Source organism: Delphinus delphis, chromosome 8 (genome assembly GCF_949987515.2).
Source record: "Delphinus delphis chromosome 8, mDelDel1.2, whole genome shotgun sequence".
Lineage (NCBI taxonomy): Eukaryota > Metazoa > Chordata > Mammalia > Artiodactyla > Delphinidae > Delphinus > Delphinus delphis.
In genome coordinates, this window is record NC_082690.1 from 54,409,173 (window position 1) to 54,430,799 (window position 21,627).

The 21,627-nt window shown below is 45.9% G+C and overlaps 1 protein-coding gene across 1 annotated transcript in view; it reads left to right on the forward strand.

Moving 5' to 3' along the window:
- Window positions 1-21,627, forward strand: part of TENM4 (teneurin transmembrane protein 4) — a 385,173-nt gene that overhangs the window by 267,163 nt on the left and 96,383 nt on the right. Inside the window, exons 13-14 of the mRNA XM_060017248.1 lie at window positions 4,710-4,736; window positions 11,940-12,086. Coding sequence (XP_059873231.1) covers window positions 4,710-4,736; window positions 11,940-12,086 — 174 coding nt within the window. The remainder of the gene's footprint in view (window positions 1-4,709; window positions 4,737-11,939; window positions 12,087-21,627) is intronic.

Consider the following 21,627-nt stretch of genomic DNA (forward strand, 5'->3'; position numbering starts at 1 on the left):
TGTTCATTTGCACACTGCTGCCCTCCGTAAACGGGAAAGAATGACTTGGTTCCCTAACAGCTGGCATAAAAGAGTAAGACAAGTCTGGGCTCCTTTGGGTCAAGTCCCCAGCTTAAAAACCTTCTTACCCCAGTGACATTTCCCAGAGCAGATTATATAGTAGGAATTAAATATCTCCTTTTGGAGGCTTGGGTCCACCTTTTCTTTTATGGAAGCTCCCTGGTTTTTCTCAAAACAGATTGGTTTTCTCAAAACAGATTGGCATCCTCTTTCATGACAATATTTTTGTCAAAAAGCAAGACTATTTCAAATCTTAATTCCTTACGTTAGGAATTATCTGTCTCTTTGCAACTTCAAGAAAAGTCTTTGTGACAGCACCGTGGGTAGACCACATGGTCGCTGGGGCTTCAGTTTCTCCCTCTGTGAATCACAGAGTGGGGTGGCTGGAGGAGGCCTGCAGGGGTGATGGAATTCCGGCCCCTCCTCCACTGCCCACAGACTGCACACCCATCACCTGCTCCTAAAAATATCCCACAAATAAAACAGGATTTTTTCATTTTCACTCTTACTTACTAGTAATACATCCACTTGTGTATATGGAACCAGTTTCCCTAGTCTAGAAGTTAAGGTCAGATGGATTGATTAGGATCCGTTTCTCAAGTATATGGTCAACACAGAGTCATCAAAAACGTATTTTTGGATGTCTTTTCCAGGAATTTTATGAGTCTCTTCAGTCTGGGGCTTGACCTCCAGTTTCTTTAGAGAAAGCTGAAAATCATAGCTAAATTTAAGAAGGTGTTTAATTTTTCCTATTTCTTTGAAAACACCAACATTTTGGATCACTTCTATGATAGTTATTTTGTTCACTTCACTGCCCCTTGTCTATGAGGTCCCAAAACACATGTGGGAAATGCTAGCTCCTGATTACATGTGTAAAATTCCAACCTTGACCCCAAAGCTGTGATTGTTCAAGATGCCAGATATGCAGAAGTATTTACTAGGTTCCAGGAGAACTGTCCAATCATATAAATCTTGATTCTCAAACAAATCCTCCTCTGGGAGTAAAGATCAAAATAATACTCTGATGATGCAATTACTAGAGCGAGCAAAGCCAGACTTCCCGATGCAGGGAAATTACAAAGAAAGGCCATACAGTCTTCTGGAGTTCTTTGTCCACTTTTGAACGGTAGCTCTTGAGTTTCTTTTTTGTAATCAGACAATCCTTAACCAAGAGCTCACAAGCATTCACAAGGTATCAGCGCCTGTGAGATAACCTATGCTTCTCCCTCCTCAGAGGCATCATGACCCATGAGTTGTAGGACAAATGCTGACACGGAGAAAGAGAAAACGGACAGGGATCTACCCCGTGTTATCAGAGCAAGAACTTGATTAGTTGATGGTCCTGGGAGCTTTCAGCCCACATGTGGTAGGAGTGGGAAACTGGAGACCAGTGAGTGGGCTCCGTGAGCCCCTCTCGGGGTGGGTGCCGTTGGCCACTTATTCCTCACTGATCCTTCGTCCAAAGAGAGAAGAGCATGAATGTATCCAAGAACTTAACAAGAACATCTCTTTGATGATTTGTCATCCATCTGAAAGAAGTTCAGATGACTATAGCCACCCCAGTCATCACCTGCCATAATGATCTTCGTTTCACCTGACCTAACAGGTACCAATGATACAGCTGTTAGAGTCAACGGAGCCTCCTGAAGAATAAGCTTCTTGCCATGTTCTTCACAACCTTTGATGGGGGCCCCTGAAGCTTCTTGGGATTCTCTTAAGAGAAATTTCTGGAAACTTCTATTGGTACAGGCAAGTGAAGGAAAGAAGCTTTCACGTTGGAGGTCATAGAAATGCTAAAGAGATCTAAGACCTCACAGGCTACCCTCGTGCTAAGGCTCAGAGCTTGTCTTATAAATAGCTGCGTGCCTCCACTATCTCCACTTTGTTGCCCAGTGACAGGAACATAGAAGCGCGTGGTCCAAGAGGAAAATGACTCTGCTTCCGTCGTCTTCATCCTGAAATCTGGAGGAGAAAGATGAAGGAATCTGGGGAAGCCCTGAATCCACCATCCATAATGCAAGCTTAGGGACTTGGCGTCATCTTTTCTTAAAGTTAGTGCTTTAAAATCACGATGAAATTTTACGTGACTTGAGTCAAGGGCATATGTGCCAAGCTTTTCAAACAGTGAAAGAAACAGCAGTGTGGACTTCTGCATATGCCTTTTATAAGTAAATGGCATTGGACTTCAAAGACTCAGTTACCACTTTCATTTTCAGTAGAGGCAAGGAAGCTCTCTTCCATTACCAGGAAGCTCTTGGTCTTGGTATTGACTGGCTGTTATCAGCTTTTTTCACAGCGTGGCCTGAGGTCACTGTGTGAGGAAGGAATCCCTGGATTTGTGGAATCCACTGTTGTCTCCTGAAACCCACAACATTGATTATGACCTGAGTGTGCCGCCGTCACTTCCACTGGCTGGTGTTCCTGCCTGTGGTCTGAGAAATTAGTAAGCATTTTTTAAAGGTACTAAAAACATATTTAATAGAGATCTTTATTGCTATATAGTTCTTATAGCAATAGAAGAGAGAGAGAGGGAGCTCTCTGAGGTCAGCCCCTGGGTTTGGGGAGATTAGCCTATATAGTGGATATAATCTCTACTCGTCACCAGAGCCATGATATCACCGTTAAGTTTGGAGACGTTTTTCTGGTCAGAGAATTCCCTCCAAGTGGATGCTGCGCAGTGGTATGGTCATTTGAATCCCAATGATGCCTGTCTCGTCCAGCCGAGTCATCCTTGCCAACCCTGTGAGAGAAATCTAGGCTCACTCCATCTCATCTGTAGCTGGGTTCAGTGTCATTACCAGAACCTATGATTATGACCCTCCACAAAATTCTGCAGATCTGAACTCTAAGAACACCAGCTGAGCCAGGAGATCTGTGTGTTGTGTCGTGGTTCTCCGATGGCGTATCCTGGGAGATGATGTCTAAGCAATCTTAGATCACTTTGCAAAATTAGATGATGATCTTGACTAAGACGCAGGTGACAGATGAACCAAGAATCGAGAAAGTCTTCGCCTTCACCAGAGATGTTTCCTAGGTGGTTTTTCATGTGGGCTGACCCTGTTTTTCACTGTCATTCCACAGCTTTGTTTGTTCAGTCCTGCTTAATACACCACTCCCCTTCACTTTCCCTTCTTACATCCTGTTAGCTCATGGACTGTGCAGCATCTGTAAGAATGAAGGGGAAGCGTGCAGACCCAGTGAAAACTCCTCTTCCCAGTTTTCCACTTGGCTCTGCAGCCTCTGGGAACATATTTCCTCTTGAAGCACAGACCACATGGGTGCGTGAACTAAGAACCTACCCTCTCATCCACCAGTCTTAGGAGGCAAATATATATTGATGAACAGCCACAGTGTCTGTCCTATCCAGAGGATTGAAAACATAAAATTTATATTTCTTTTATGGAGAATGTTCTTACAGTTTATAGAACCCTAGGGCTTCCAGATAAGGCCTCACCATTGCAGTTGAGCCCTCTCTTATGGACTTTTGATTCACGTGTGAAATCGAGCTAAGGGTGGGGACCAGCCCGGCTGAAAGCATCAGCCCTTCAGGAAATGGCCATCTCTCCAGCCTTTGTGGGAGCACATGTGGAGGAGGTATAGAGAAGGAGGTGCTAGGGAAGCTCCTCCAATGGCTGTGACCACAGCCCAATAGGGAAGGTGAAATGCTGTTACTGATTTATGCTGCGAATGAAGAGGTCTGCCCTGCCCCAAGCACAGAGCCAGGCACCCATGTATATGCACAGTAGGTTTAGTTCAGAGCCACATTTGACACCCATCCTCACAAATGAGCAAAACCTTAGATTGCCAAATAATTCAGTGCTTGGCTATAAGCCCCCAATGATGATGTGTGATGATAACAATGATGTATGCGTTGGAAAACAAAGCATACATCATTCTACCTTTTAAGTTAATCAGCGTTGAGAAGGAGTCAGGTTTTCTTTTCTTTCTCTTGTCTTTCACAGCCACATCCATTGACCTGCACCTCACATTCTGTGTAAGATGCAAAGGAGAGATGCATCTTCCTTAGAACACCACGCATTCTGCATTCACGTCTATGTGGGCACGTGGGTCCGTGGAAAATACAAGAATGGCAAACAGATAAGCTAGCAGTATATTTGACCAAAGGCTCAACCTACTTCCCTGGTGTATATCAGGGGTGACTCGCATTTTGCCTATTTCCGAATTCCAACCTCCTGCGGTCACCTCTGCCATGCAGGGTGCCCTCACTGTTGTCCCGCTGCATCTCCTGGAGGGAAGGTGGTTGCTGCTTTGGGTAGACAAAGGGGCAAGTTCTAGTTTTCCTTAAAGCTGATGGAGCAGGAGTGTAGCCACTTTTGCAGCTTCCCATCCTCCTTTTTCCGCTGTTCTCCTCATCCATATGTCTTCTTATTTATATGATCACATTTCCAAACGCCTGGATCACAGAGTGAGTTGACGTTCCTTTTGGCCCTTCCTGGAGAATGCGCTTGCTCTCCCTCCTTCTCTCTCGTGTTGTCCTGTCTTTGGTTTTATTTTCCCCACCCTGGCAGGTCTGTCCCAAACGTGGGGTGCAGCCCCCTTTGTCTCCTTGGCACCTGGCATGGTTATGTGACAGGCAGTATTGCACTTTTTCAATCCTACCTTAAATGTGCTGTCTTTTATTTCCCAAGCGCACTATCTGGATAGGGTAGTTAAAGGTATGGTGTTCTTCCTCTATTTTCCTGTTGTCTTTGTGTGTGTGCTTGTGTATGAGCATAACAGACAGAAGAAATGCGTATCTGGAAATGTATAGATACCCCGTAAGCAAGGTGTCTCGGTGTTGCCGCGTCCCAGGCTTTGTCACAGCAGACACTGCCCGGAGGGCGGGGTTTTGGTCACAAGATGGTTGATATACCTGGAGTGTCATTCTCCCCTGCCCCAGGTGCTCAGTCTGTTTTGTGACATTACCACCGTGCTGTTGTCCTTCTCTCCCCATACACAGATACACCCCCTCACCCTTTCTACCCCATCTCATGTCACCCTGCCCATGCTTTATGGCCCCTGGTCCATCAGAATGAAGATGCTGGGAACCAGGGTGGGTGGCCTGAGACAGGAAGAGACCCCAGAGCAAACTAAGAAACCTAAGAACTCCATTCCCCCTAGTACTAGTACTGTGTGCTAGATGCTGTCCCAGGCTCTGGAGAAATGGGGGAAAACAGACCCCTGACCTCAGGAAGTGAATGGTCTGTTTGTTTGGATTTTTTTTTTTCCTTTTCAGAGAAGGCCTGACTTTGGTAAGTTTTATTTTTGAAGAGTGTTCCCCACAGGCCAAGTAATTCCTTCTGTTTGAAACATTTACATTAAGTAGATGGTACCCAATTTTCCAAAGAGGCCTCATTGCTCTAGGAATAAGTCTCAGAACGATCAGATGTGTGTGCTCCAGAAAGGCCCCAAGCTTCCGGAGGAGAAATACCATGCCATCTTCAGCTTTTTATCCTCAAGCCCTCACACGGCACCAGGCACCAAATATGTGCTCATTGGTTAAGGAAACATACTCTGAAGTCAGACTGCCTGAGTGTGAATCCAAACTCCAATACTTAATGAACTGGATGACCTTGGCCATGCTTCTTCACCTCTCTTCCCTTCAGAGTCTTTATAAAATGAGGAAAACAGGACGTGCCTGGTGGGATTGGCGTGCGGATTGATTAAAGTAATGAGTGTAAAGTGCTTAGCACGTGGGCAGGAATGATGCTCAGTAAATGTTAGCTGTGCTGTTTTATCATCATATTCTTAGCCTCACCGTTAACTTGAGAAGGACTTCATTAACCACACTAATTTTTGAAGTTGTAAAGAAAAAGGTTAAATTGGCTTTTAATAAGAGATAGCAACTGCTGTTTAAAAAGTGACGGAAAGGATTTTAGGGAAACATCAATAACTAAATGCTTTTCAACTGGAATATCTTTGCCAAATACAGCAAAGGTGGTACTAGGGCCCATCCAATGGTGTCGAGAAGCACGCTGCCTCGCATTTCACGTACTGGCCTTCAACCAAGAATAACATTATTCCAGCAAGAAAGAGTAGCACCTCTGAGCCTCTTTAAAATAGGCATTTCACACATAATCATTATCAGAGGAATCCTCAGTATGGATTAAGTTTAATAGCTGGTGGATTTTTTTCCCTACTTTGTGAGGTTTTTCCATATCCATGAGTCTTAAGGGAGTCCTGTGAATTTTTTTCAAGTGAATAGATATGCTCATTTGATTGGAGAAGGAAATTAAAGTTGAAGAAGCTGAGTGGCCCATTCTGGATCACACTCATAGTAAGTGACAGAACCCAGGATTTTGTGTTTCCTGGCCTAATCCGTATTTCCAGTATTCTTTCATCTGTCACGGTAAGTCACCGAGAATGTCCCATTAATTTCCAAAATTCTTCCTCCAAACTGTCTTCCAAACTGGCAGCCTCACCAGGAAGTGACCCGTATTCTCTCAAACCACCCGTTCTGATCTTTAGTTCAGAAAATATATCACCAAACCTTGAGCTGGATTAGGTCAGTGAATCATAACTTGCTTTAAAAGACAAATGTTTCTTGCCAAAATCTAGGTCTGGACCAAGCCGCATCTGGCTGGCTTTCTGGTATAATGGGTACTAGTAACTCCCCCCAAAAAAAGAATTCAGAGACCGATATAATGCAAACCCCAGACTTTTCAGAGTAGAGTATTTTGCAGTTCAGAGACAAACCAGCCTTTGTTCTTTGCTTTCCACTTGCATTGGAAGACACTGAGGAAACAACAGTCACTCAGCAAGTATGTTGAACTCCTCCTAAGTGCCAGGAAATGTGGATGCCACACAACGGAAGTGGTCCCAGCCTAGCAGAGAAGACACTAAAACAAATAATTCCAACAAAGTATGATGACGATTGTGATAGAGAAAGTCCCACGGCCACTTAGCAAGAAGAGCTCTCCCCAACTTAGGCAGGGCCTCATAGACCAAGACCGTGGGCCGTAACATAAGCATGGTATCCCGCTTTTAAAAGCAGGACGATGACTTGATGACATTTGTGATTTGGAAGGATCGATCTGGCCATATTGTGGAAAAGAGTTGAAAAGGAGCATTTGGGGGCAAAGAGACCAATTAGGAGACTGTTGCTATCATCTAGGAGGGAAAAAACAGTGACCTTGTCTAGGGAAGTGACGGTAGGGATGAAAAAGTACAAGAAAACCAGAAAGAGAAACAAACATAAATGGGACATTTGTTGTGTTAGGTGTGTTGCATAGCTGCTTTACCACTTAAGTAAAAAATAAATACCTTCAAGGATTCTGAAAGTCTTCTAGCTTCAAGGGAGGCTTCTTCCTAGGCTTAAGCAGGAGGTTGAAGATAAAGCGGTCCCCTGTCATTTAAAGGACATTGTTTCTTTTCAAAAGCTTATTAGCCCTTCTCTAAACCTTAAAATTACGTTATTTTGGCTCTGGCAAATGCCTGGTGTGAGTCGTTCCAGAGGGGATTGTTAATGTCACTTGGGCTCTCTGAATTACTGATGATTTCAGGGTTGTGGAATTAGTGAGCTTTAGCAATGGGTAAAGATGGGCATATTGCTTTAAGAAAGTCAGCAAGTCCCCCAGAGGAGGCTTCCTCATACTGGCTCATGGGCGTGTGTTGATCCCAGGTGCAAATTCCTGCTTGAGAGCAAACCTCATTCAAGCCACAGGTACTCCAGTTCTCTCTGAAACCCTGAAACTGGTAGGACAGTGCAGACCCTCGGGATAGAACCTGGTCCATTTGAAGAAACTGTGGAGAGAGTGCTGTGATTTCACGTGTAGAGCTTACCCTCCCCAAGAACACGGGCTCCCCCTGGCAGTTTAAGAGCAGCACAGAATGTGTTGCACCAGGCACTGTGTGCTAAGAGGCGCTTCCCACAGAGGGTTTTGTGGAATGGAATATTCTGCATTATTGTAAATGGTTGTGGGTAGGGGAGGAATAGTTCTGGGGAAAGCGTTCTGATACTCAGATAAGCAGGTTTCTTTATTATAAGACTTCCCAGAGCCTTTAGTGTATTAATATTTAGTGTGACTTTCTAGGATAAGAATATAGGATATATTGTTTTCCAGACTGACAGAAGTTTGTATTTGAGGACCTCGTAGAACTAGTAGTTCAAAGAATTCACTTTGAGAAGTATTGTTTGAGATTATAAGGTCCATTTTAAGTTGCCCTGGAACAAAGGGTATCGATAAATAGAGTATAAAAATATTGAAGGCAGAGGCTATATCTCAGCTCTGTGTACCCCAGAATTAACACATGCCTGGTGTCCAGTAGGTGTTAAGTAAAGTTTGTTGAAATTAAGAACAAAATCATCAAATTTGAAGTTGTTTTGACCTTCTCTATTGGGTGGCTGTACTGGAGGGACCTAACAGAGCATCTCATCCAAACCTTCATTTCACAGATGAGGAAATTGAGGCCAAAAGAGGAAAAATCACTTTCCCAAGATCGCACAACTTAGGCAGGCTGGACCTAGGTCTCCACCTCATTCATTGATTCATTTCAACAAATACATACCGAGTACTGGCTCCATGCAAGGCACTGGATTAGGTCCAAGGTTGCCTTTGTGGCAAGTATGGCAACTTTATGGCAAGTTTACATTCTAGTGGAGGGAGTAAGGCAGTAAACTATTGCAAAATTAATAATTTGAGTATGCTCGGGACAGTTGCTCTCAGGGGGAAAGGGTGCCAGGAAAGCATGAAACAGTGGGCCTGGTGTGACACTCGTGACCCTCAACCCATCTCGTTGCTTCCTGCTGAGCTGCATGTTGGCCCCATGACCACGTCATTGGGTTTGTCTCAGCTCCCTCTGGCAAGGTTTATATTTATGAGGACCACAGCTTTTGACCCAAACATTGACACAGTTTGGACTGGCAAAGGGTTATTTTCTGGTTTGTGAGTTTCTTAGTGAAGTTATACAATGTTAAAACAAAATAAACCCAATAATAATGATAGCAGTTGTCATTTGTTAAATGCCTACCAGTGTCACCCACTGTGCTAAATAATTGATATACATTATCCCATTAATCTTCTTAACAACTCTTTGAATTACATATTACCTCCATTTTACAGATGAGAAAACTGAGGCTTAGAGAGTTAAATAATTTGCCAGTCATCACACAGATAGTAAGTAAAATGGTGGTGCTGGGATTTAAACTGAGGTCTGTCTAGGTACAAAGTCCATACTGTATTATAACACATGGTTTTTATTAAAAATTTAGGATTAAAGGGAGTGAAATTGGCACTGCCCTGGGAAATAAGGATCTGGAAAATATAACCAAAAGTTACTTAGTTTGGAAATAATATATGTAGAACGTCTAGCACAGTGGCAAGCCATAGGAGACCTTCAGTATATGGCAACTGCATTGTCATCACTGTCCTGAAGCATCTAAACCAGGGTTTGGCATCTACAGCACACAGACCAAATCTGGCTCATCACTCGTTTTTGTCAATAAAGTTTTATTGGAACACAGCCATGCCCATCCATTTATAAATTGTACGTAGCTCCTTTCAAGCTACAGTGGCAGTGTTGGGTAATTGCAACAGAGACCATATGGCTCACAAGCCTAAAATATTTATTATCTGGACCTTTACCGGAAAAGCTTGCCAACTCTGATCTAGATAACTGCCTCAGTTTTCTATTTTGCCTTTCTATGACCCCTACCTGAGGTTAGGGATACAACTTATGATATTATAGTCCCTCTACTAAACTAGAGAGAAGGTCAGGGTGAGTAGAAGATTCAGATACTGTGTTCAAGCTGTATGTCAGGCTTTGTGCATCGTGCGTACATTATCTTATTTAATCCTCCCAACAACCCCATTTTATAAGTAGACTGAGGCTCAGAGAAATTAAATAAGGTGCCTGGGTGTCCTAAAGCCACTGTGTGACAGAGCCAGCCTTTGATGTGGCTCCCAAGCGTGTGCTCTTAGATAAGAGATGTTATTTGCATCTTACAAGAGGCTACATCTTGGAGCAAGAGAAAGCAGTCCACTACCATTCTTAACGATTGGACTCTTCTTCCTCCACAACGGATCTCAAATACATAGGAGGTTTAATTTAAAGTCTCAGCTGGATGGACAAAACTTTAAATGGGATTAATTGGAAAAAGAGGGAGTCTATTTGCTTAGATCAGGAGGGGTGGCTGATGGGAGCTACTGAGTCAGAATGCCTGGGCGGTCACCTGCACGTCACAGCACTGCTCCTGTGCTTTCCAACTGCTTTCTCGATCGCTTTTGGGGTGGCCATGCTTCTGGCTTCCCACCTTTCCCAGCAGGCTTCTGCTGTGACCCCATTATCTACATTTGCTTCAAAACTTCCACAGGAATCCCTCCTAGGCTCAGAGTACACACTCCGTAAGTGTTTCTTCCTTTGAATGGAACACAGTGGCCAGATTGATTGATTGGTATTGAACATCTCAAGTATAAATGAACATTTTACTTTGTAAGAACAGTCAACTATCAGAAGACCTTGAAACAGTACAGCTTTAGATTCTATTTGATCGGCCATTTAGTGAGTACCTACCTTGGCCTAGGTCTTATATCAGACAGCCACATCCACACTTGTCCCATTTAAGAATAATGGGTCCGTTTTCAGTTATTTAATGATAGAAAATTTAGTTTGCAGCTGTAGTTGCTGCTCTTAATAATAAAACAAGTTTTATAGGTGGCAGAGTACTTTCACATCCATACCTTTCCCTGAGACTGAGCAAGGGCCAGAGAAGATATCCCAGGGAGGTAATATTTTGATAGCCCCTCTGAGAAAAGAATTGGCAGATTTGTTGAAAGGAGGACTTGAATGAAAACCAAGCAGCAACGCAGAAGCTGGAGTAAACCGTGTAACTTCACAGATTCTCAGGCCTAGATTTCTAAGCTACAGACTCAGAGAGAGAGGGGTTTGAAAAGGTGGTCAACAAAAACCTGCAAATCTACTTGAATAGTAACTCCCCACCTTATGATATAGTCAAAGCAGACCTAAGGCAGAGTCTAAATATTGCCTGACCCTCCTTGATTGAATCGCCCACAGCCCTCTCAGGCAGGTGGCCACTCCTGTATTTGGTTCCCACCATATTTTGTACATCTCCCTCAGGGTACTTAGCAGTGAAATATTTTGCTTATACAAACCTGTCTCCTTTGATAGGCTACATGCTCCTCAAGAATAAGAACTAGGTCTTACTCATCTCTGTACCTCCAGTGCTAGCCCAGAGAAGGTGCTTAATAGATGACAGGGAGACAGATGTACAGATGAAGAAAATTAGGGAAGGGAAGCCTGCCCAAACCTGCAATGGCAATCACAGACAGCCCTACTTAGTCTCTCTCGTGGCAGTTGTCCGGGTTCCCTTTACTCGCTGTAGATAAGATGGGGAAAAAAAGACTCCAGAACCCTTCCTGAAAGCAAAGACAGTTGTTTAGGAGAAAATAGGACAAAATAAATGAGAAACCTAAGGTTCAGTACAATGAACCTAGTAACAAGGCCTGAGAAAAGTACGGCCTTTTAGAATGAGACCCAGAAGTGCTGAGGGGACAAGAGGAGTAAATAGATGATTCCCTTGTTCCACACAGCCACCAGAGACAGGAAAAACAGGCAAGAGTGAGCAAGGAGCCAGGATCAGCCTAAAAGCTCCAGTGATCAAATTTGGACAAGCCCACATCCACTGACTCCTGCTCTAGAATCCTGGCCACTGTGCATCCTTAGTGAGGCCTTCCACCCCTGAGTCTCAGTTGCCTTAGAGGTGAAGTGGCAGTTCTAATGAGAGACCTCCCCGGGAGCTGCGGGCACCGATGCGCTGACGAATGTGAAAGCCTTTTGTAAGTTGACAGGCAGAGTGTGCGTGTATGTGACCAGGTGGCTGTGGGTGATCACACCTTGATGCCGTGTGCTTTGCCTTGCAGAGGGTTGCCCTGGCTTGTGCAATGGCAACGGCAGATGTACCTTGGACCTGAATGGGTGGCACTGCGTCTGCCAGCTGGGCTGGAGAGGAGCTGGCTGCGACACGTCCATGGAAACTGCCTGTGGTGACAGCAAAGACAACGATGGAGGTAGGGCTCTGGCACCCAGGGGTGCTGTGCATCTCCAGGGCTGTGGGAGGCACAGAGTGGAGGGTGGGCGTTACTGAGATAACAGGCCACCAACACACCAGCTGTCCAGTCAAGGGGGCCTGCAGGGTAGGCATAAAACGGCACATGTCATCTAAGGAATGAGTGCGTATCACTGGTTGTTCCATTTGAATCCATTAAAATTAGCTGGTGCAAACAAAAGTAGTTACCCTCCTCTGAGAGCAAGTGCAGAGGAGAAGGCATATGGAAGAAGGAGTTTTCTAATAATTCATTAATGGAATGAGTTGCCTGGCAACATTACGAGATACCGCCATTGCAAGTGGACAGGAAGAGGCCACCCAATTCTGTACCACAGAAAGTGGCAGAAAGGATGCTTCTCCAGGGGAGGGAGGTTGAGTTACCTTTGTCAAGGTCCCTTCTCCCCTGATTCTGGTGGTAACCCTCACCGAGCATGCTGGGGGCCACCTTTGCCTCCACACCTTCTGTCCCTGTGGGTTTTTAGTGGAATTTGTCTTTGCTGTTGGGTTTTTTTCAAGTGCTGGGCGGTCAAAACCCTAAGGAAGGGAGGCCTAGTCTTGTGGAACTTTTATTAGCTGAGAGTGAAGAGTCCAGGGTTCTAATCCCAATTCTGTCTTTGGTGCTCTGTGTGTCCTTAAGCAAGCCACTCGATGTCGGTGGGCCTCACACTCCCTATTTATAAAGGGAGGCCTTTGGATCATAAGAGCCCTTCCAGTCTTTATATTAGTCCTAGAATTAGCCTTTGTCTTTCTGTTGTGTGGAACTTGAATAAATACAAACACAATGTGCTTTGCTTTTCCACTTGGAAGATGGGTTGATCCCTCCTGACTCTACCAATCTCAAGGGGTTACTAGGAGAAGAAAAAGATGGAGATATGAAAAAAAAAAAAAAAAAGATCAAAACAGTTCATCCTTCCTTTATAATGATGGCCTAACAGTTGGCCTAGTCCACATGTGTTTATGCAGCTCCCTCATATTTGTACCAAGGGACTTTCTGATATACTGCACAGAGTAGGAAGTCAACAGGCCAGACTCAGCATCCCAGCCTTTGGGAACCTTCTACTTAGCGTGATTCTACAGTCTCAAAGCACCAGAAGGATTAAAAGGCCGGGTGTGTGCTGTTGTGATTACCCTGGTTCATTTGCCTTGAGTTGGCTCCGGCAGCCTTGGGCTGTTTCAGGCCACTGGTCTTTCAGCTTTCAGTCCTCGGTCTGCTACCTGAATCCAGGAGGTGGTCGGGCCTGATGCACCCAGTCCTGGGCCCCCTGGGGTAATTGTCGACAAGGAGCTCGTGGGGTCGGGTCATGGCAGCCAGGCAGAGGCAGTGGGTCCCTGCTCTCGTCTTGAGAACTCACAGGGCTGAAATGTCCCTTCATCAGTCTGAGATTTGTGGAGCTCCATAAATATCCAGGGTTCCTGTATGGAGTCAGGCCCTAGACCAGGCACAGAGATGAGTAAGTCCGGTCCCCACACTCCAGGAGCTCAAATGAGGGAGGGAGACCAAAGTTAAGGGCTAATGGACAGTGATAAGGGCGCTTGCAGACTTCTGTATTGGCTGTTGTGAGAGTAGGAAAACATTCATCAAGAAGGTGAAGCTTGGGCAGACAGGCGTTTCTTGGAAAGGAAGGAGAAAACATCATGGGCAAAGCAGGGAAGGGCACCAAGTAGCCCTGTCTTCAGGCAAGATAAAGTACAATCGTACTGGCTCTTCATAGGGAAGAGGTGTCAGCCTAAATTATCTGCCTAACTCCCCCGCTTCACTTGGCCTATGTAGACGCAATTCCATGACTAGCAATGACATTCCTATCGTTAGAAAAGAAAGGGAGAGGAGCCGTAGCATGAAGTCATTCCCTTCTCAGGGATCCAGGGTCTTGGCCAAAGCTGTTGACTATCTTGGCAGCAAAAGAACTGAATGTCCCTGAGAAATGTGGGGCGAGGGTGCACTCCCCCGTAACACGCATAGCAGAATAAGTTATAAAACAGCGTTCATTTACCCCCTCACATGAAACACAATGCCAATGTACCCTCTGTTCACCGTCCTTCAGAGGCAGCCCTCCCAGTGCTGGGACTCCCCAGTGCTGACAGGGAGCGTGGGCACACAGGAGCCAAAAGCCCCACAGCTTTGGTGGGAGAAAGAGCTTCTCATCATAGGAAACAGGGCTGATCCCGACCCCAGGGGAACAGAGCCTTCTCCAGCCGCCGTGGAGATGAACCAGCGCGAACTGGAAAAGAACAATCAGAAAATCCCCAGGTGTAGGAGAATATACCTCTTCCGTTCAGGGAGCATGTTATGGGCTGGAATTAGCTTTTACATGGTTTTTACGAATGCCATACAATAGCGCTACTGCAACTTGAGTTCATTCACTCACTCAGCAAACATGAACTGAATGTCTCCTCTGCATTGGGCCCTATCCTGGGTCTTGGGGCTTCAGAGACAAATAAGACACAGTCCCTGTCTTTGTGAAGTGCGCAGCCTGGAGAGGGAAACAGCACCGGTTGCAATGTAGTGGGATAATTGCTGTGATAAAGGAGCATCCACTCATTCAGCTGATGTTACCCTCCTGGGAACGGTGATGCAGCCCCTGTCCCATGGCGCTTCCAGTCCAGCCAGGAAGACATCCCGTGGATCATCATGGTGGGGAAGACAGCTAGCTGGGGAGACCGGACTGTTGAGGGAGCTTGGCCTTGGGTTCTCAACTGAAAAATGAGGGAATGTCTCACCTCAGGACCCTCTCAGTTTGGTAGGCTCTCTACCCACTGGGGGAGCCAAGAGGAAGGGGCAGAGGGTCCCCACTTTGCAGGTGACACGGATGAAACAACCGTAAGGGTTAGACTGTCCCCAAGTGCTGGAGGGGGCTAGACTACCCTCCCTGGCCCCTCTGGGTCTTGGCCAAACAGGGACAGTTTTAGTGGAGGGAGAAGTGTGGCAGGCTGTGCACGGCAGCACAGGGGTGAGCCAGAGTTAGCGCTTGGCTGTTTGCAGTTCAGTCAAGCACACGTTTGCTAGGCTCCTGCTGTCTACCGGGTACCACACTCCTTTCTAAGAGGATATTGAGACCGATGAACGTGACCCCGTCTGTCTCCCTCAGGAAGCTCACAGTTATTTGGAAGAAATTGTCATCCAAACAACCAAATCTAATGGAGATAGAATGAAACAGATGCCTTTATTTCAGCCATGATGTGGGACACAGCATAATCCCAGATAAATAAGTCAGAGTGGAGGGAAAAAAAATGTTAGTGTCTCGCTGAGAGGTGGTTTTTGGCTGATGTGACTCAGGGGCTTGGAGAAGGGATTAGCAGAGGTTAATGTGAGTAACAGGCCTGGAGGAGACAGAGAACACAGACTACAGCTCCCTCCTTTACTCCCCTGCACGTTACAGACCGGGAACCTGGGGCCCAGAGAGGGGATGTGACGTCGTATACATGGAAGTCACACAGAAAGTCATTAACACAGCTGGACTAGGACCCCAGAGTCTTGGGCCATATTCTGTGTGGTCTTAGGGACCACCTCCTCCTGGTGCTTTATCCTCCTCCTAGACATGTAGTGCGAGTACTTACCTGAATTTAAATAGGCTACAGCGGTACCACAGAGCAGACCAGAGAATGACAATGGTAACTCGTATGTCATTTTACCGTTTGCAAAGCAGCTGTGTCCCATCCAGCAACACTGGGAGGTGTATGGTATTCTCATCCCCTTCTTATGATGCGGAAGCTAGGACTTAGTAAGGGGAAGTATTTTGCCCAGGTCACACAGCGGGCGAGTGACAGAAACTGCATAGTCTGTGAGGTCTGGCCACATGAGAGCTTTTCAGCGTGCCCAGACTTCGGACTCACGGCTCTATCGTAACCCTGACCGCGGCTCTTCAAGTTATCTGAGAACTTCTGGTTTGTCTTCTTTCCCAATTTGCTAGGCTGAAAGCAGTCCTTTACAAATTAAACTGGAATTTCAAGCTTCGTTAAGCATGTTGTTGCAGTGTTTTTAAACTGAGACCAAAAAAAAAAGTTACACAATATGCCTGAGTTGGGTTTAGCATCATTGGTTTGTTTCTGTTTTCACTTGTGGTCATTGTCTACATTTTTAAAGCGGGGAATAGATCCTGGATATGGCTTAGTTACTCCCAGTCTCCTAATCCTCTGTCAGGGCTGCCCAGTCAACCTAGCCTGCCTCCAGATTCACCCTGAGCCCTGGTTGCTAAGGGGGAGCCGCCAGGCAGCAGAGGCCCGGCCTCAACACAAAATGCGAATTCCTCTGTGTGGCCCATTTGACGAAGGAGGTGTTCCCTTTGCATGTAGTGCCCTTTAGGAAGGCCTCTGTGAAGTGCTGTCACGTGCACCTTCTCATGCGTTGCACACTGACCCACTGATGGGGGCATTCATGCCCATTTCAGAGATGGAGAAACTGTGGCCCGAAGATGCTGTGTGACTGTAAAATAAGAATAGTAAGGCCTACCTTGCAGGGCTGCTATGAGGATTACAGATGATGTATCTAAAGCCCCTGAGAAGCAACGTACCGCAGTGATTAGAAGTACAGGATCTGTACCGAGATTGTCTGGATTCAAATCCTTGCTCCCCCATTTGCTGGCTGCATGACCTTCAGTGAGTTATTCAATTTCTCTTAAGCCTCAGTTCATCACCTGCAAATGTCAGTTCTCTTTCTCCCGCTCCTTTCCACCTGTAATCACAGAAACATGATGTTTATTATGAAATAAATATATATTCATATACAAATGATTATTTTTAAAACTTGGAATTATGTTCTCTATATAATTTTATCCTCTACTTTTTGTACTTATGATTATACTGTTTCTCCATATAATGTATTTTGACCTTTTTCATGTCTTAGTTAAATTTTGTATCCCAAGCTATTGCACGCTTATTGCTAGAAGGAAAAAAATTCAAATGTACATAAAGGAAGACAACAGCCATCGTTTAGAGAGCATCTCTAAGGGGCAGGCCCTGCACTGGACACTCTGTGTCCATAACCTCCAGCCCCTCACAACACACTTGCAGGGCAGATGTTTACAGGCAGGGAAACCGAGGCTCACTGAGCTGACGTGATTTTCCCAAAGTCATCCAGTGGATCAGTGGGAAAGCTAGGATGAGGATGGAACCTGTGTTTAAAAAGAAGAAGCCAAGAGAAAAAGCCCCCTGGAATTTAAGCAACCAGACCCCTTTTGATAAAGGATCTTGAAGCAGCTTCAAGGTGTGTTAATCTCTTTAGGCACTGTTGGTCCCATTAAAAAAAACAATCATGGATTGCAATTCAGATAACTGATAGATGCAACCTGGAAGGAGAAATTTCAGTAAAACCAAGAACAGAGCTCTCTGTCCTCCCTTCTCCTCCCCATCTCCCATTGTTGGCATGGAGCGTTCACATAAAGCCAAAGAATTTGGCCGCACTTCAGACTATCTCTAAACCACATTTCTTGTGATAAGAGACAAGAGCGAAATTGACCTTTAAATATCCTGGGTTCCGAGGAGGAGATAAAGATTTTGCAAGCCTTTTCAAAGAAGGTACAGAATTTATTCTAGCAAATGACAAAAACTTCTCCCAGATGTGTACAGACAGGGAGGCACATTCCACCCACCACCCCCCGGGGCCTCCCCAGATGCTGTGCTCACAGCCGGCTGCAAAACACTTCTGTGGCCAGACCGCAGGCAACTGTGAGATGAGGCCAGCTGATGGGCTGTCGAGCCCGCGGAGGAGTTAAGCCTGCCGAGAGCTGGATGGGCTTGTTAGATGCTGTCCATGGGACCATCAGGTTAAGGAACCGTGCAAACAACTCTGATGCAAAGAGTTTGCTAGTCCGCAACTTTCCCAGACCTGCCCCCAGCTCTGCTCTCCTATTGGCTTATTCTTGTCCTCCTTCTAGTCTCAGTTTAAACATTCCATCTTCCAGGAAATATTCCAGCCCTCAGCCCACGTTGGGTTCCCACCTTTGGACTTCCTTTCCCACCTTTGGGAAAGAAGGAAGCCCCCTCTGCTTCCTTCTTTCCCAGCACACGGTCATCTCTATCTGACCCACCACACCAAATCCTCTGGAGACATGACTCTATTTTCTTCTTGTCTATCCAGTGCCTAGCGCAGGGCCTGCCAGCCATGTGACAGACACTGAAGGAACAGAGCAGACCTGTCCCCTGTGCCTCCTTTCTAAGGAGAGGAACGAGCTCTTCCCGTGGTGGCGGTGGGGTTTCATCCTGCCTCACAGCCCTCGATGAGCCCCATCCAACTGATGGAGCTGTTTGATTTGGGATCCTCACGTAATTCATTCATTTTTTCATTCATTCAGCAAATATGCTCACTGTGCACAAGGCAATGTGCTATGCATTTAGGATAAGAAATAAGTCATTTTCTGCCTTCTGTGGATGGGGGACAGGGCTGGGGGATCCAGGATGTCCAAAGCACTAATTGGGAAAGAGATGTAGACTGTGGACTAGTGCCTGGTTTGGAAGAAAGAGAAGAGACCAGAGTCCCAACTCTGCCACTTCACTAGCAGTATGACGTTGGGTAAATCACCTAACCTGACCCCAGTGTCTTCTTTTGTAAAGATGAGAAGGCCAGCTGAGTCACCACCTACGATAGAACTCTCGTGCCCGCCTGTCACTTCCTGTGAAAGTTCCAGCAGGCCAGCCACCAGGGGAGATGGTCACCCAAAGTCCCACCACTCCCTGGCATCTGTTTAGGTCACAACACGAATAGGAAGCCACCACTAGTCAGCACCGCAATTGATGGCAGAGGACTTCATTCATTCCTGTGCCATAGCGACCGTCTGCAGAGGGTGAAGGACTCCAAGACTTCTTTCGTTGAATTACGGATCTACTCTTCACGACCCAGGAAACTTTCAGCAATCCTGAGAGGTTGCCAGAGCTTATTATCCTGGTTTGACGTGAATACATTGCATCTCAGACATAGGAAGGGATGTGCCCAAGGTCTCACGGCTAGAGAGTGACAGACTCAGGGATGGAACCCTGCCTTCAGGCTTCTAGCCTGGCTTTTTTTTTCTCCACTTGCCCCTCTCCAAGGTCAGTTGACACCCACCAGCAGGGTGGGTGCTGAGGAGGGAGGCAACAGGAAACGGTGTGGCCCTCATTCTCAAGTTGGTAGCGTAGGACGTATGTGGAAATGTTAGCAGAAGCCAGCGCTCCACGCACCGTGCGGCATCTCAGCACCAGAGGGCTTCATGTTCAAGGGTCACAAGCACAAGAACTGCTCTGCAATATTCATTTAGTGCCCCGGAGACCTGGCCCCTTTTTTCTTTTTTTTCCTCTGCTTCTTCCCTTCCTTCCTTTTTCTTTGTCTTTCTTTTTAATCTCTGTTCTGCCTTTTTTCTGGCTGTTTCCTTCTCCCACCCGCCTGCGGCACCAGAGGCCACTGCCTGCCGGGCGTGGCATTGCTGCCCCTCCTACCCTCCGGGAGCCTGACACTTTCATCTGCCCCTCTTCACTTTCACCATGTAAGGAGAGAGAGGAGGCCTTCAGAAGTTCAAGGAGAAAGGAAATCTCGGGGTGGGGGGGAGGGGAATGTCATTTCCCAAAAGCTTGAGTTTAGGGTGTAGGAGGATTTTATTGAAATTTCGAAGGAAATAAAGGAAAAATCCTCCCTATTTTCCTGACGGGTTTTTGGGTTTTGTTTTTGCTCCTGTGATAACAAGTGTCTCCCAATGGGAACAGTAAATACAGGAAACATGAACATTTTGTAAGTCAACCAGTGTGTGTGTAATACACAATTAAGTGAGATAAGAAGTGCTTGGAAAATCTAAATGTCTCCAAACTAGCCAGACCCAGAGAATCTCGAAAACCATATATTGATGTATTTCTAATCTAATTTCTCATCTACCCCCAAATTTACTTTTCTGTCCTCAGAACATACTTTTTTCTCTTACTACAACTTTTCTAAAACTTGTCATCTATGCCTAAGAAACTGAAACCGTGGAAGGCTCTCTGTTACCGTAGAGCAGCCGTATGCCCTGCTGCAGGCTGCCCTAATGCTGCATTTGAAAGTAACAGAGAGGGGTTTGCACAGAAGCTGGTCTCATAAACTGAGACTTCGATAAGAATTTTGTGGGCCCTACTCATTTTTAAAATATGTATCTCATTTAAATATGATGGTCTCTATTAGTGGAGGTTTAGCCCACATTTACGACTCAGCAGATATTTGCCAAATGAATGATAGGGGAGCGTCAACATAGGGAGGTGTAGACGGGCAGCAGCTCTTCTCCAAGAGCTCACTGTGTGGGGAGCGAGACAGAGAAAATGAGAATTACAATACGGGGAGATGAGTGCAGTGGTGGAGGTCACTCAGGCCACTGAAAGAGCACAGAAGGGTAGCATCTCAGCAACACTCGTATATTCACGTTTCCCACTCAAGAAATCGTTCCTAAAAGTCTCTTCAGGATCAGAGAACCTTTTATTTTTCAGAAAGAACTGAGTTCAAATTCTGAGTCACCTTCATCACTGACTGTGTGACCTTGACCAAGTTACTTTACCACTTGGAACCTCTGGTTCATTCTCTCTGAAGCGGGAGTGATGGTGGCGACAGTGGCTGCTTCGTAGGGTTGGGAAGATTCAATGACACATTCCTTGAAAACATTCCTTGTAAAGCATTTAGCACAATGCCTGGCACTCAGTAGGTGGCAGCTGTGATTATCATCATCGTCATTTAATACAAAAATTAATAATACTAGCAATCATTCCTGGCTATCCTTCCAACCAGGACCAGAGAACAGGAAGCAGTTCTTCCAAGGTGCCACAGGGCCGAGTGTTTATAAAGAGGTAAAAGACTGGTTTCCAGGGACCGCTTCAGTGGTAAACAAGAGCAGGCAAGAGCTAATAAAATTTCAAATTAGCCATGACTTTTCACAGCCCTTCAATTGTGCTCGCTGATTTAATGGTCAGCGTTCCTGCTCGCCGCCGGGATTGAATAATGGAGCATTTCTGCAGAGTTATGGATGCAGCAGCTGAATCTGTCATGCTAACATCAATAGCAGAATGCAAATAACCCTCAGCTTGGGCTGTAATTATGTGCTTAAGCAATGTCTGACAGGGGCAGCCCGAGAATGTGTGATGGAGCCCGCCGACTGCAGAAGAAAACAGGTGCTTGGCGAGGCAGTTAGCTGGTATATCTGGAAGCTGGGACAGGAGCCACAAGGTAGGACCCAGGACAGAGCTGGAGTGGAGCTCTAATCCCTTTCCTCCACATCTCAGGATGCAGCCCTACACTTTGGTGACCCGTGTTCTAGGGTCAGGGTCGGGAAGGGAACTACCTTTATTAAGTACTTACTACGTGTCAGGTTCTCTGCTAGATTGGGGGACATACACTATGTTTTTCACTTATGTAAAAAAATACTTAAGTAACAGTCTTAGAATCCACTTGTGGAACTTCCCTGGCAGTCCAGTGGTTAAGACTTCACGCTTCCACTGCAGGGGGCGCAGTTTCGATCCCTGGTTGGGAAACTGAGATCACACATGCCCCGCAGTGTGGCCAAAAAAATTAAAAAAAAAAGAAT